The sequence below is a fragment of the Numenius arquata genome, chromosome 12, assembly GCF_964106895.1.
Source record: "Numenius arquata chromosome 12, bNumArq3.hap1.1, whole genome shotgun sequence".
Taxonomy (NCBI): domain Eukaryota; kingdom Metazoa; phylum Chordata; class Aves; order Charadriiformes; family Scolopacidae; genus Numenius; species Numenius arquata.
Window position 1 is genome coordinate 5,030,885 of NC_133587.1, and position 15,587 is coordinate 5,046,471.

Consider the following 15,587-nt stretch of genomic DNA (forward strand, 5'->3'; position numbering starts at 1 on the left):
TTTGGCTAATGACGGCAGGTTGGGCTGGTCTGTGGAGCTCCCTGCGTGCTCATCTCTCACCTGCCTGGAGTTCATGGCCTTGTCTCCCAATTTGAGTATTATAAGATGGTGCAGCAGTGTTGCCTCTGTTCTTGTACCCGAGATGATGAGTTCAGTGTTGATTCTGCGCTGTGGAAAAACACGCTTTTCCCCTTTCTAATCCCGATAGAGGTTAGAGTAAGTAAGACCTGTAGCTTAATGAAGCTCCATGGTGTATTTTGAGAAGTGTTTTCTCAGGTTGACCAGGGGCTTATTAATTATATTGCAAGACAGCAAGAAAGAGCAGATCTTCTCTTCACCCTCCTTCTGTTCATCCCTTGCTGCTCCCCCAAACCCCAAATCCCCCATTCTCTTTCCTTCTGACCTCTAATTTCTCATCTTGGAACTCAGCTTGCTCTCTCAAAGGCTTGTAAAGCTGGGAGGGTCCTTTGTGCCAGGCAGTGGGTGCTGTTGTTGTATTGCCTGATGACCATCAGTCTGTACTGGGCTGCTGCTCTAAAAATAAGAAACTCTTTTTGGTAGGCCGTAATTGTGAAGTGCTTGGTGCTGTTTCATGTACTGCAGCTGGGCTGATAACTGTGTAAGTCTTGTTGGAGTTACTCCTCTCCAGCCTTGTCTGGCCTAAACGCTTTTTGGCAAGAAATTAACAACTACATTGAGAAAAAAGACACTGAGCGCATCTGTGATGGAATCGTGTCAGCATTTTAAAGCTAATTTGGATTAGAGTGAGGTGTGAAGTTATTCCGAAATACCTATGGCGCTTGCTGTTGGATCAGGCTTATTCTGGGATAGGAATGCTTGTTCCAATTTAGCTTAATCCTTTTTCAAAGCTAACTAATCTAAACCAGGCCAAGGCACTCTCCTGGAACGTGCCAGAGTGTAGTTACTTAAAAGAAACCTGATGTGCAGAGAAACTCGTCATCTATTTCTCTTTGTGGATGCGACTCTGCTGCTCTGTACAGAAACTGTAGCATGTTTAGGTCAGTGAGGGGAGCTGAACTAGAAAGAGAATTAAGGCTTTGGTTTGGCAGTCGCTTTTATTGAAGGAATTTGGGCTATTTTTGAAAGTGAGAGGACCGGATCCTCCTTTCTTGCACCAGCAGTGGTGTGAGCAGCTCTTTGCAAACCAGGTGAAAGCTGATCTTGCAGAACGGGGGTGAGGGTTCCCCCGCTGGCTCGCTCTGAAGCTCTGCGCACACTGGTGTCGACACGGGAGGTGATGGATGTGGGGGAGAGCAGGGTTATGCTTTAAATCCACACTGTAGTTATGTAGAATTACGGTGTGCCTGTAATCACAGTCCGGAAAAGGCACACAGTGCCTGCTAATTACGTGATGTCCCTATTAATGAGAAGACATTTCTGCACCTCCTTTCTGGTGCTACGGTGGAGAGAAAGAAAAGATTTCTTTAAAGAAAAGATTGAGATAATGGTGGTTCTGCCATCAAAATCATCATTGGGTTGATTTTAAAACGGGAGGGTTTTAAAAATGCCTGAAAGGAGTGGGAAGGGGATTTTGGGCTGTACTTGGCTGAGCCTGTTCTGATCATGGAAGCATCACAGTGGGCACATCGGAGCGATGCATCGCAGAAACGCTTCTGAGTGGAGCTCAGTCCCAGGCTGAGTGGAGGGGTGGAGGAGTGAGATGCTTTTCAGTGAACTGCTGCTTCACAGTAAACCCTGTTCTGTTCTGGGTGGGACTCGGAGGATATGTAAGGATTTGAAATGCAGATGCTGTGAGTTCATCTGACTTAAGCAGACCCTCTGGATTTCAGTCACAATAACTTTCACCTCCCCACTGGCTTTTTCAAGAAACTTGGAGTATGAAACTGTGGCGTTGATGCACTCCCTTTCTTTTCATGGCTATTGGCTGGGCTGGAGGGGAGAGAGGGGGGGTTGGTGGTGAGGTCATTGATGAGGGCGCTGACACTATGAAAGAATATGGACTTCGCACAGTAAAAAGCTGGAAACTGCAGCAGCATAACAGTGGACGCAAGTAGCTGTGAAACATGATGCCCGGAGCTCCGACTCAGTGGACAGACTGGGGAGGGTGAGGGAAGAATGCAGATGACGCATTTGATTTTTAAAAAAGCGGGTAGTGTTGACAGAAACTTTATCTTGATTAAGGGCGGTAGGAAAGCATTTGATTCCAACCATGTCTTGAGCTCAGTTACAGTTGGTTTTGGCTCTGATTCTTCTGTTTGCCTTCTTTGGGTTCTACCCTGACATCTTCACAATCATGTAGCTGATGCTTCTGTACTGACATTTTTCCCCTTAACTATTGCAATTCTGTGCAGGGGATCTGAAGGCTTCTTGTTGCAGCCACCTTCGGGAGGAAAGACCAATGGTTTACTCTTGAACACCTTCTTATTTAAGGAGCGTACGGTCTGGGTTGAACTATGTGTGGTCTGCCTAGACCAGATGGTTTAGGTCTGAGACTCGGTGGATTTAAGAATATGCTGCTTTAGAGCTGGTTTGAGTCATAAAAGCAAACTTCAGGTGATTTCCTTAGGGAGTGTTTTATAACACACCCGCATGGGCTTTGCCTCGCAGCTGTGCGAGGCATCACCAAAGCATGAAAACACCTTTGCAAAAAGATTTTGTTACAATTTAAGGGTTTATAACTTTGTTGCTGGCTTTATTCCTGTTCCCTTGAGTTTAATATCACCTGTTGACACAGGGACTCCTCCTGCTGTCAGTGCTTCACTAATTAACTGCAGGGGCTGTTCTTGATACTGTCACAGCCCTTGGTTCGTTTACAGCCTGGCCAGCATCGGGGTAGTACCGTGGAATGCAGCAAGGACTCTATGCTGCCCTTTTGTTACTGGGCAAAAAGTAGGAAATACTTTACAGAACTCTCTTCCTGCTTTGGAAATTTATTTACTCTATAGAAGAACATGTTTGTGTCGTTAGTTCTTGTTTGTAGACTTTCAGAGGCAGAAAGGCTGCGCTTTGCAGTGTTCTGGGGTCAAACCTCATCATCAGGCTTGTGCTTCATAAATCTGTGCCCTGATAAGGGTAAGAACTTGTCTTTGCTGTGTGTGGTGAGGGAGGGAAGGGCAAATCAGCTGCTCTCTGGAAAAGCTGTGTACTTTATTTCCTTTAAAAAAACCACAATTCTAGCACCTATGGGTGGTACAAAGAAAACCTTCAAAACTTGATCTTTTTGGATATTTAAAACCTGCAAAAGTAAACAGTGGTAAAATCTCCTTGGCTTTGCCGATCAGCAGGAGAATAAAAAACCATCAGGAGGCGTTCTGTCTGAAGGCTGTGACTTGCGAGACAGGAAAAGGTACCAAAGGCTGTCCCAGTGTCTGTCTCTAGAAACTGTGCTGAGGAAGAGAGATGGAGAATGATTTAGCCAACACCTGTATTGGGGTTTGGTATAACAGGTGACCAATGCTTGTTGTCTAAAGGAGTGCAGCAGTGAAAGCGGAGGACTCGTGGGGACAGTGTGAAGGTGAAGATGTTTCACCCAGAATTTCGCTATTCCTTTGATGTCCCAAACCCTTGCATCAACTTTGCGACTCTGAGTGATGATGATGTACACAATCCAGACTCCTGGTTTGGTAAGTTGCTTCCAACTCCTTGATTTGTTTTCTCTTTGGATGAGGGCTTGGCGTGATCCTTATTTTTGGGCCTGGCTTCTGTGCCAATGGATTAGTCATGTTGTTAACTGCATCATTCATCATGTTTGGGGTTGGTTTTTGTTGTTTTATTTTTGTATTTAAACTTTGATTGTCATCTGTAACTTGACAGATGACTTTGTTAACATCATAATGAGATTCTGAGGTACTGTTAAAAATTCCTAATGTAGTATGTGTAGTGAAAGTCTCTCTTTCCTCACAGACCAAAAAGCCAATCTGGAGAATGTCCCCCCTGCAAAAAATCTGGCAAAGGTCTCACAGAACAGCCCTGCTTTTTCAAAGCCTGATATTATTCTGTCTTCTGTCACACCACAAGGAATACCAATGAGTAAGTTGGCATGGTGTGGGGCAGGGAGAGAAAAATTTTACCTGCTTTTCACTGGCAAAATGAAAAATCTGGCTTTTGTGGGACCATCTTCATATACTGTTGTCTAGCAAGGTCTCATGTGGTTTCACTTTAGCGTTCCTCTGTGTGTGTGTGTGTATATATGAGCTGACACTTGTTACTGTTCTCAGGTGAAAGCTGTGACAAAGAGGATGGAGAAGCAGAAGACATGCAGACCAATGTGGTTCCTCAGAATATTGTTGGATCCCTGGACACCTGGAGAGCTGCTGCTCCTGCAGAGGCCTCTCAAAGGTGAAATACTTGTATTCAGTTTGCATGAAGATTGCTGACGGTGTGACTAACCAGGTCCTTGCTCTCAGGATCTGCAGTTCTAGCTGTTCTTGGGTCATCCTATGGGACTCAAGTTCTCCAGCGCAGAGATTGTGTATTGGGACAGCTGATCTGCTTGCTTAGCTGGAGGGACAATTTCTAGGGGTAGAAATGTAATGCAGTGTCTCACATATTTGTCAAATGAGACTGAGTAGCAACTAGGAGCTTCTGGAATGTGAGGATATCTGAAACTGAAGTGGCTTATAAAGTTTCTTTGTTTATATCTGCCTGCGTTGGGCAGAACTTGTTCTTGATATGAATGCGAGAGGCTCTGTATCCTCATGTATACCAAGGAATATTAAATTTATGGATTGTTAAACTTAAATAATTCATGCTAAATCTGGATTGTTGTGTTAAACAAACAATTAGCCTAAAGGGTATGTTGGATTTAGGCGATGCACTGGCTTTAAAAGTGTTATACTGATTGTGTGTCTTCTCAGGCCCATGGGAAAGCTAACCTCCGTTTTCTCTTCTACTCTAGAGCTGGCAGAACACAGGCTACAAAACAGAGAAAAACAAAGCAGCGCAAACAACCAGCTAGAATCAAAGCAGAGAGAAACGCTAATGCCTTGGTTAATACGGGGGAGGTTCCACCCCTGAAAAAAATGAGACTGTAAGTCATCAAAGTCCTTCTGTTTGGGGCTTGAAAGGGGGATACAACTGTTTCTTTGGAAAGGATTTCCACTTGTCTGAGAGGGTTCTCAAAGGAAGGTTAGGAGGAGGTGGCTGAAACCTGATTCCTGATACTGGTTTCATAAACAAGAAGAAATGACTGTAAGACCTGAAGGAAACGCGCTATTTGGAGGTGGAGATGTGAATGAAATAAGCTTGGGTTTCTTTAGCTTCTTACTCCATACTCAGTGTTTGTCAGCTAGCTTTCAATTTGGTTTAACCTGTCCATCAGGCAGTCTGTGCTGGGAAAGAGTCGCAGGTAAAATATTTCTCAAATTAGCTTAACCACTAAGATATCATATAGTGATAAGCTTGAGGTCAGGAAATTGGAGTGCGATCTTTCAAATGCTGCTGTACCTAGATGAACTCCAGTACACTTACCTCCTCAGGAAAACCCTAAGTTCCAAAAACTCAGTAATTCATCTTCCCTTCTACAGCCTTAGAGTACCAGGGAAAACTAGACCATCTATACCTGGGCCCGTGGTGAGGTAAGGCCGGTCTGCCATAACTTAGAACTTGCCAGGTGTTGGGATGTTGTGCATGGTGGTGAGATGAGAACTGCTGGTGATCTTTCACTTAGAGCACAGTTAATCAAAGTGCTTTGCTGTAATGACTTGTTATCTTAGTTCTAGCAGCAGCGAGAACCTGACAGAAGAATCCACGAAGACAGAGCCCCTGGAGAATGCTGATGCCTCTCCAGGGAGAGGGAAAAGCAAACTGACCGTGCCCTCCAAGCCAACAACGTTAAAGTACGTAGCTTTCTTGTGACTTGTCTTTGCTAATCACAGTTGATTTAGGTGACAGCCCCGGCTAGACTGTTTTCAGCTTCAACTCAACATGTGATGGTATCACATTTAGTAAACATCAGATCAAGGCAATGATACTAGGATGAAATGTACTTCACCAACTGATCCCGTGCAAAGGGAAGCTTTTGCTTTTCATTTGAGGAAAAATTTGTTCTTGCTCATGGAGGAAGCATGCGTACAGCAAATGTGTGGGCAGGATAGCAGTTAGCTGCAAGCCTTCTGGAGCAAACAAAATCCAAACAGATCTTTTCTAAAGAATGTAATTTTATAATGAAAGATGCTTCGGCAACGAAGTCGGAGATAAGCATGTTCCGTTGCACTAACATCATGCTGTGAAGCAGGAAGGTATATCTTGATCTTTTTAACGTGCTTCTGCAGGAGGACCAATGTTTCTGGCAAGGTGAAGAGTACAGAGGAGCAGGAGCTGGAGAAGATGCAGCAGTTGCAGCGGGAGGTTATGGAGCTGCGGAAGAGGAATGAGGAGTCTCTGAAAGCAGCTATTGCTGGAGCAGGTGGGCTCTAGCTGAATTGCAGATTGAATCTGTACTGAGCTCAGCTGGAGAATGCTGCATAGAGCTGTACAAGTACCTTTAAAAACATTCCAGATTTTGTAACAAGTATTAGGATTAGGTGGCTTTTAATGTAGATAAACAAACCTGTTTCCAGGCAGTTTAGGGGTTGGGTTTTTGTCATGTTTTGAAAGGTTATAGATGAGGTCTTTAACTTGAACAGTTTTTGGAAAGCAAATGTTTTCCTCCCCCTAAAAAGGCTTCCAGACTTTACATGCTCTTTTTCTTTAGGACAACCTGTGAAGAGACCTGTTGGCCAAGTAACAAAGCCAATTGACTTCCACTTCTGCACGGAGAGTAGAATTAAACAGCACATGGAAAGCCAGCCTGGGAATGAGTACAAGGAGGTGGATTTTGCTGCTGTACTGAGAAAGCATCCTCCTTCTCCGGTGAGAGCTAGAATATTGCCTGCAATCAGCTTGACTAATTCTTGACGTCACTTTCTTTCTGCTTTTGCAACACACGTGCTGCTGGTAATCCACAGAGAAGGTTACCGTAGGAGAGGCAAGCATTGTGCAAACATAAGCAGTGAGCTAACAGTTATCTGCATTGCCACAAAACTCTAAAGGACCCTTTTGAAAAGGGCCCTTGAATGTCATATCTTCTGGTCGTTACACTTCATGCTTTAATCTTCCACTTCATACAGTTTCCCAATGTGCTTGTGCGTGTTCAGACAGTTAAGACTTATGTCTAATGTTAAGTGTTATCTTCTTTTCAATATGGGGAAGTGACAGATACCTTGAATCAGAAAGGAAAGGCAATGTCATCAAAGCAGCCTGTGTTAAATGGCCATAATGACTGCAGTGTGTTTTCTCTCCAGGGGCGATTGCCAAAGGGACCAACTGTCCCCAAACCTTTCAACCTGTCCCAGGGAAACAAAAGAAAACTTGAAGAAACCTCATCAGAATACGTGTCCCTTGCTGAGCAGGTAGAAGCATTCCAAAAGCGCACACCCTCTCGTTACCATTTGAGGAGCAGGAAATCTGATGAAGGTGAGCAGTCCTGGCCAGGAGGCTGTCCACAGAGATGGTGGCAGAGCAAGAACGATGCTTTGACTACTCTACTGAGCAAACAATTATGTGTCTGTCGCAGGCCTTGCCATTAACTGCTGGTCTCTGTCACTTCAATTTATAGGCCCAGTTCCAGGAAAGGTGGTGAAGGCTCGGATTACAAAACCTAAAACGCCGATGCTTCTAACAAAGCAGCGCTTCAGACCTGCCACCTGCAAAACTACAGCAGAGTTAGAAGCAGAGGAATTGGAGAAAATTCAACAGTAAGTAAAGGTTTGCTCTAGTCACAGAATCACAGAATCTTAGTGGTTGGAAGGGACCTTTGAGATCATCGAGTCCAACCACATTAAAACAAACAAACAAAAAAACCCACAACACACAAAAAAAACACACCAAAAAAAAAAAAAAGCACAAAGCACCCACCAACTAAACCCCACACCCACAACCTCACACACAACACCCCACCACAAACCAACAATCCCGGGCACTAGAGCATGCCCTGAAGAGCCATGTCTACACGTTTCTTAAATACCTCCAGGGATGGTGACTCCACCACCTCCCTGGGCAGGCTGTTCCAGTGCTTGACCACTCTTTCAGTAAAGTAATTCTTCCTAATATCTAATCTAAACCTCCCTTGCCACAGCTTCATACCATTTCCTCTGGTCCTGTCGTTATTCCCTTGGGAGAAGAGGCCAACCCCCGCCTCTCTACAGTTTCCTTTCAGGTAGTTGTAGAGGGCAATGAGGTCTCCCCTCAGCCTTCTCTTCTCCAAACTAAACATGCCCAGTTCCCTCAGCCTCTCCTCATAGGACTTGTTCTCCAGACCCCTCACCAGCTTGGTGGCTCTCCTCTGGACACGCAAGTCCTCCAAGAGAGAATTGTACCACACTGGAAATATCTTTCAGATACCAAATATCACTTCTCAGGAACACCCTTTTTGCGTAAAAGAATGAGTAGCATAAAAATATTGAGATTCTTCTAGCTTGTGTGTAACCCTATGGCTCTGATCATAGGGATATGAAAGTAGCCAGTTCATTTTGAAGTAAGTGCTCTTAGGAGAGCTGATCTTGGGTTGAATACAGCTTATGATCAGTAAAGCAAACCCAGTATAGCGGTATAGCCTGTGCATGCTTCAAAAATCCCCTGTAGACAAAGTTTTGGACTGCCAAGAAAGCAATCCCTAAGGTTTTCCTTAACATGTTGCTGTTTCAAAAGCGAAGGAGGAATTGCTAACTAGAGCTGTGGACTATGTAACGTTTGTGTGTGGCACAACTGCTTCTGCACCTGAGTATTGCTCTCTTATGCTGTGGGAGAAGGCATTTGCTAGAAGCTTCATTTTGCCATGTACAATATGTGGTGACTCTCTCCATCGTTCCCATGTAGGTACAAATTCAAAGCACGAGAACTCAATCACAAGATCTTTGAGGGTGGACCACTCCTGCCCAAGAAACTCCCTGTGAAGGAACTCACACAACCCGTTGGCTTTGAGTTGGAAATAGAAAAAAGGATTCAGGAGCGTGACAGTAAGAAGCAGCAGGAGGAAGAGCATTTTGAATTCCATTCCAGGCCATGTCCAACAAAAATCCTGGAGGAGATTGTGGTAAGAAGCTTAGTAATACCCAGACCTGGGAATTAGGACTGAGGTGGCAATTAGCTTTTAAAAAATGTAGCTATATTGCATTATGTATTTAATAATCTTCAGTAAACACTGTCTGTCATCAGGTAAGAACTGCAATGAGTACTTACTGTGCTGGGTTGGGTTGTTTCTCATGCTTTTTCTTGGTACTTAGGCTTGGGTAACTCCTTACTGGCTCTTCTGAACAGGGTGTTCCAGAGAAGAAAGCGCTTCCTGTTACAGTCCCCAAGTCTCCAGTCTTCACCTTGAAAAACAGAACCCGAACGTCTGGCAGAGATGAAGAAAAGGTAACTGCTGTGAGTAGGCTGTCGTTAAGCCCTCTGGTCCCACCACAGTATCTGCCTTGGCTGGGCTGCTGTACCTCTGCCAGCTGGGTGTGATGGTCTGGTTCCGTTAGCCCCTTCCCTCCTGGTAGGCAGTTCCTCCAGTGGTCATCTTTCTCTGTGCTGTTCCCTTCTAACGATCTAGTTGCTGCTACTCATTTTACAAAAACTGAATTCTCACACAAAATGAAATAACTCAATTTAAACGTGAGGGCACTGACTAGGGTTCCTGAGGTGCTGCTGCTATAAATGAGGAAAGTGAGCTGCTTAAATTTCTGAAGTACATTGCCCTTCCCCGTTCTGTTATCGAGAAGGGCAGATATTGCACGTGACCCTTCTTCCTGCAGTCACTCTGGATCCCTGGAGGTGGGGAGCAGGATTCAGAATGCATCAAGTCCTTCCTTCTTTCCCTCTTGTAAAGAGAATGCTAAAGAATTACAGTCTAATTTGGATGAATACTAGAACTGACAGTGGTTTGGAAAGAGGAAGAACTTGCCTGTGGTTCATGATGCCTGTAAATTGGTACTCTCCTGGATTTCTAATTTTACAGTGTCCTGAGTGTTTGCTTGGTGCTGTTGTGACCCATATTAGAGGAACTCTAGCATTCATGGCTTTGTTTGACAGGAGTTGTAGTCTTTCCACAAAAATAAAAGTCTGGTGCTGTGTCAGATCCTAACACTAATATCCCTTTAGGAAAAAGAGGTGGTCCCTATGATCAAAGCTAACCCGATGCCACATTATGGAGTGCCCTTCAAACCTAAAATGCCAGAGCAGAGGCATGTGGAGGTTTGCCCCTTCTCTTTCGATGCTCGTGACAGAGAGCGGCAAATACAAAAAGAGAAAAAAATAGAAGAAATGCAGAAGGAAGAGGTAAGAACTAAAAACTACCTCGGCTTCCAGTCCTTAAGTAAAAAGGATGTGGCAGGACTTGCCTCTTGCTGATGCTTGTTAAATTTCCAAAGCTTTTTGCCCTTGAGGAATGGGCAAGTAATATTTCAAATTGTTTCTTTCAGGTGCCAAAGTTCAAAGCACTGCCTCTACCTTACTTTGACCACGTTAAGCTGCCAGAAAAGAAGGTCAAAAACCCAACTCAGCCTGAACCATTCAATCTGCAGGTTGATGAACGGGGAGCTGCCAAGCTACAGAGCTGGAAACAGCAGGTGGGTTGAAAAAAATAATGGGTATGACTAGACTTAAAGCGGCTAGTGGAGCTGTGATGGACTTCAGAAAGTGTCCTGCTTGAGTTGAATCAGGATCCAAGTTTGAGCAATGAATTATCCTGTCCTTAGTGTGAAACTTGTGCTATGGGTTAAGGATTGGTGGCTTGGTTTTTTCCTCTCCTGTTATGGTAAGTGATGGGATTTACCACAACTACCAACAGCTGGGGGGTATTTTCTAAGCAGCAACTATGTGCAGCTGGATCCCTTTGACCATCCCTGTGCTTGGGGATTTATTTGACATATAAATAATATACTGCTTTCCTCATGTGAAGTCTGCAGTGAACGCCTGAAATCTTCTGGCTATTTTTGGCAAAAGTAACTAGCAGGCAACAAGTGACACAACTTCTTGACTTTATTGTAATTTTCTATGCAAATGATTTGATCTAAGTCAACCTAGCTTTTCCAGTGTTGGGAGCGCTGAAGTCTCGGTGGAGGGAGTTGGTCTTTTTGTTATGCCTGGCACTTGATGGGCTCTCTTCTCTTGCAGCTTAAAGAAGACTTGAAAAGGCAGAAAGAGGCAGCGTGTTTTAAAGCTCGTCCCAACACTGTGGTGTACCAGGAGCCTTTTGTGCCTAAAAAGGAGAATACGCTGTTATCAGGTGGAGTTACAAGTACTTGCTACACAGTCGGTGGCTGATAACTCAGAACTGATGCAATTAAATGATGATTAGACTGGCTGTTGCCTCTTCTTTATCAGCACAGCCAATAGTGCCTTGCACTTAATCAACTAATTCCCTAACAGCTTGTGTCCCCGGAGAGTGAAGGAGTTTCCTCTCATTGCCCCCCTGTCCCGCACTAATGTGGCAGCTGTATTTAACAGCTCTGCTGCAATTGGGGGATGATTGATGTGTGCTAGCTCAGGATACGGGTAAATAGTATGCAAGGAGCTCCCTGTAGAGACAGCTGGCGTTTCTGCAGCAGCTGTCAGTCTTTTCCTCCCATTTCTAACGAGATGAAGGCATCTACAGCTTAGGGCAAACTAAATTTTGTAGGGTATAGAACCAGCCAAAAACTTGTTTGTACTAACATTTGTGTGCTTGCTCCCTCCTGTGAGAACACCCGTGACGGGATAGCATCTGAATTAACACTGCTCACGTTTGGGTGTAAGGTTTTCTATTTTCCTGAAGCCTGGAGGTATCTACTAACTCCCCTTGCAAGGTGAAGCGCTCCAGAGGGAGCCTTCGTTTGATGCTAGTGCTGCTCTGCTTTACGTGACTGTCTTTGCTTTGTTATCTCCTCTATTTCTAAACTTAGAGAGCCTTTCTGGTTCCGTAGTTCCTGAAAGCTTTGAGCTGGCAACAGAAAAAAGAGCTAAAGAGCGGCAACAATTCGAAAAACGACTGGCGTATAAAGAAGCCTTGAAGGAGAGGCATGAGGAGCAGGTCAGACAGCAACAAGAGGAGCGTGAAAAGGAAGAAGTTGCTAAGCTAAGACAAGAACTGGTAAGTGAGCTATTTCTGAACTGGGGCTGTAAAGTAACCCAAAGGGATGTGGGAATATACTAAATGAGCTAATGTCAATGTTGAGCTGCATTAAGATCATCTTTTCAAGCTTCCCTGCTGCAAACTGACTCCTCGTTAACTTTACAATGGGCCTTAAAAAAAAAAAAAAAAGGCAGCTCTACTGAGATGACTGACTTCTGGAGCTGTACGTGTGTAGTCATTGCAGCGGAATGATCTCTGTAAAATCCACAACCCCAAAATGTGCCTTGCGCATTCCTGGTGGCTCCCTCCAGTGTCCTCAGCAGTGTGGTAGTCTTGTAGACGGACACCTGCCTTCATCCCACCGATGGCTCACCTGCAGGTTTCAGCTTCATCATAACTTGCAACCATTTGCTTCATTTTGTCCTTGATTTTTTTTTTTTCAGGTTCACAAGGCAAACCCAATACGCAAATACCGCAGCGTAGAAGTGAAGCCCAGTGATCAGCCACTGACTATGCCGAAGTCTCCCAACTTCTCAGACAGATTCCGGTGCTGATGTGCATCCACGTGACAGCAGGAGGAAGATCCCATCCCTCTCCACTCTCTTGACGGGCAGAGAGGGAACAATTGTTTTTGCGTGACTGCTCAGTCTCAACTCCTATACTTGGTTGCATTTATTGTTATATTGAGTAGTTTAACTCCACCTGAGGCAGGTGGCTGAGGCACGGCATACGGGCAGCGCCACACGGCCTCGCTTCACATCTAGGCATCTTTTTCTCTAAAGACTACACCAGGTTTTATATTGTATACAAATATTGTGTACCTGAACTAAATAAAAATTCCTGACCTGATCGCTGTCTCTTGCTAATGGGCCCATCCCTCTCCTGCAGAAGAGTTTTCGGTAAAGGGCAGTTGGTGAACACACAAGGATGTGCACATCTGGAAGAGCTGGCTTGTCTTTGTACATCTCAGTATTGGCTTCAAGTATCTATTTCTTAGACTTTTAATCTGCGTTATGCTTGAATTGTGTTAAGTGATGTGGCTTCTGCAAGCAGCAGCTCTGACCCTTGATGATGTTTAGATGAGTGCTAATATGAATCTTACCCACACTTTAAAGTAGTTCTCTGTGTTTTTAGAGCATTAAACCTTCTGTTTTTCTATAGCTGAAGTAACTTTATTTGGGGAACCACTTCAATGGCAAATGACTTGCTGTAAAGCTGCCTTCCCGCTCCTGCCAGCGCAGTTCTGGCTGAAGACGCATCATCTCCTGGCCAGTCTGGTGCGGCTCGCAGAACTGAATATAGACCACGTGTTCTGATGTGCTGGAGGGCAAAACTTCCATCATTGTAAAGAGGTGATCTAATTTAGATTAAAACTTACTAAGAATGATTTCTTACCTTAGCATTGTGATGTGATTTCTTACCTTGTCAGACTGTGTTTAGCCCTTTCCTTGGACTTGCCTTAACAAAAAAGATAACTCCAAAAGGCTGTGTAAAAAGACAATTAGGGGTACAACTACTCCAAATGATGCTCTCGGATGCTGCTGAGATGAGATGTCTGTGTTGCTGTTACCTGTTCTAACACAGGTGATGGTGTGGTGCCCTTTCCTGAGCCGGAAAGGGGCTTGCAAAAACAGGCTGGTGTGGCAGGTGACTGGAGCTGAACTTGAAGCCGTTGGCAGAAAGAAGGAAAGTAAGCCCTCTAGTTCAGGCTTGGAAATGCATAACTTTGGGGTGGTTTGGCTTTTTTTATGGGTGTCTCACCTTTATAGCTTGCTGGAACCTGTGTGAGCTGGGCTCACTGCTCTTGTGATGCTGTTTTGAGCAGAGGAAAACATGGGAAACTTTAGAATTAATGTGTCCAGGTAAGACAAACTGTTTCTTGTTGTCATCTTGCTTTCATTTCCTCTGAATTTGGATACCATTGGAGAAGTATTCTTTGAGTGTGTGGCCTTTTATTCAGATTTTCGTTTGGGTGGAGAAGAGAGGGAGTTCCAACTTGTTTGGTGTCAGCATCCAGCTGAGGGGTTTGGTACTGTCTCGTTATCCTCGACAAGGTGTATCAAGCAGTTGCTGCTGTTTTACTCAGATGAGAGAGATGACAGAGGCAGAAAGTCCTCAAAGAGCTAAATTCAAAGGCGAACGTTTATTGTACCCGAGGATGATGTTTCTGCAGGGATTCTCCAAAAAAGTGCAATGCTCAAGGGATGTCACTGCAGAGCAGCAGCTGGCAGTGAGGAAGCGTTTTGTAGGGATGTGCTGAACCTTGGTGCTTCAAAGAGCCCCAGCCTCAAATTTTTCTCTGCTTGGATTAAAAGAGAGGAAAAGGCACCTCCACTGAAACAAGGATTCTTTTAAAAAAAAAAAAAAGGTATCGTGCAATTAATAACAGAGCAATGTATTTTGAGGAAACGTGTGGGACTAAAGGATGAGTGACCCTGTGACAGCAGGGCTTGTCAGAACGGTGAGATAAGAAACAAGGCTCCTTTTTGCCAAGGTTTCGGCTTTTCCTTCCTTTCTCCTGAGGATCTTTACGTGGCAGAACTGGGCCTGGAACGTTGACCCAGTCACACCAGGATGCCTTCAGCTGCATTGTGCTGACTTTGCGGGTAGCCCCGTGTCGCTGGGCTGAGGGTAACAAGGGACTGTTGACAGCAACAGCCTGGCCCCGAGGCTGTTTGTCACAGGTAACTTGACAGCTCTGCTCAGGCACAATTTACGGGATTGACTGGAGCAAGAGGAACTCGTAAGCATCCTCTTGAGAAAGATCTGCATGGATCTGACCAAAGGCATGAAGATTTTTTTTTTTTTTCCCTCTTGGTCTGCCTTTAGCTTATTTCTATCGCAGTGGAGCTGTTCCGTGTGATCTGCTGGATGGGGACACGGCAGGACCTCACGTGTGCAGTCAAAAGAACTTCTGCTGCAGCCTGAAGTTCCAGCTCCTCCGGAGCAGGCAGCATGTGGGCAGCAGGAGCAGCAAATATTTATGGCGAGTCGGAGAAAAGCCTGAATGATGATGAGCTGGGGAAGAATGTAAAGGCGAGCAAGATAACAAGGCTGCTGAGCTGGAGCAGATATCGATCCCTGAAGGATGGAGCAGCTGGATTTCTGTGACAACCCTACATGGCCTCTGCCGCAGACCTGAGGAAGGGTTTGTATGCCTGACAGCTTGTCAGTTTTTTTCCCTAAGGGTATCGTTGGGTCTAATAAAAGATATTACCTCTTCCCGCAAACACAGCCTCTTGTATTCCTCATACACTGCAGACTTAGCAAAAGGGAGCCCCGGGCTGCCATGCCCTTCCAAGGTATCCGGCTTTTGGCAGAGATCTCGGAGTCATCCAGGGGATTGTCACAGGCTGGTGGGTGACGGGTGGTCAGTGTAACCTGCCCTCTTCATTAGGGGGAAAGTGTTGACGTGCTGGAAAAACTGCACTAGCCTAGAAAATGTGTAAATGATGGGTGTCCTGGAGGAGCTGAATGTTAATGGGGATGAGGTTCAGCTAAGGCTTCAACAGGGAGATGGGGCCGGGTG

General features: G+C 45.0%; 1 protein-coding gene across 2 annotated transcripts; it reads left to right on the top strand.

The window, feature by feature from the left end:
- Nucleotides 1-3,181: 3,181 nt before the first annotated feature.
- Nucleotides 3,182-12,906, top strand: TPX2 (TPX2 microtubule nucleation factor). 2 transcript variants are annotated; one of them, XM_074157198.1, is made up of 16 exons: nucleotides 3,182-3,605; nucleotides 3,886-4,011; nucleotides 4,200-4,320; nucleotides 4,880-5,011; nucleotides 5,697-5,819; nucleotides 6,255-6,388; nucleotides 6,677-6,834; nucleotides 7,266-7,437; nucleotides 7,580-7,718; nucleotides 8,839-9,055; nucleotides 9,280-9,378; nucleotides 10,108-10,284; nucleotides 10,428-10,574; nucleotides 11,122-11,233; nucleotides 11,889-12,076; nucleotides 12,502-12,906. In XM_074157198.1, exons 1-16 carry the CDS (start codon nucleotides 3,503-3,505, stop codon nucleotides 12,610-12,612), a joined length of 2,259 nt encoding a protein of 752 aa, XP_074013299.1. In that variant the 5' UTR covers nucleotides 3,182-3,502; the 3' UTR covers nucleotides 12,613-12,906. The 2 variants fall into 2 exon arrangements, with proteins under 2 accessions (XP_074013299.1, XP_074013298.1); XM_074157197.1 differs by having other exon boundaries at nucleotides 3,429-3,605; nucleotides 9,280-9,387.
- The last annotated feature ends 2,681 nt before the right edge of the window (nucleotides 12,907-15,587 follow it).

Bases quoted from the DNA above. Each gene is read 5' to 3' on its own strand.
- TPX2 (XM_074157197.1), top strand. From the start codon at position 3,503: ATGTTTCACCCAGAATTTCGCTATTCCTTTGATGTCCCAAACCCTTGC. The intron at 9,388-10,107 runs GTGAGTAGGCTG...ATATCCCTTTAG, and splicing joins ATGAAGAAAAGGTAACTGCT to GAAAAAGAGGTGGTCCCTAT. The intron at 12,077-12,501 runs GTAAGTGAGCTA...TTTTTTTTTCAG, and splicing joins CTAAGCTAAGACAAGAACTG to GTTCACAAGGCAAACCCAAT.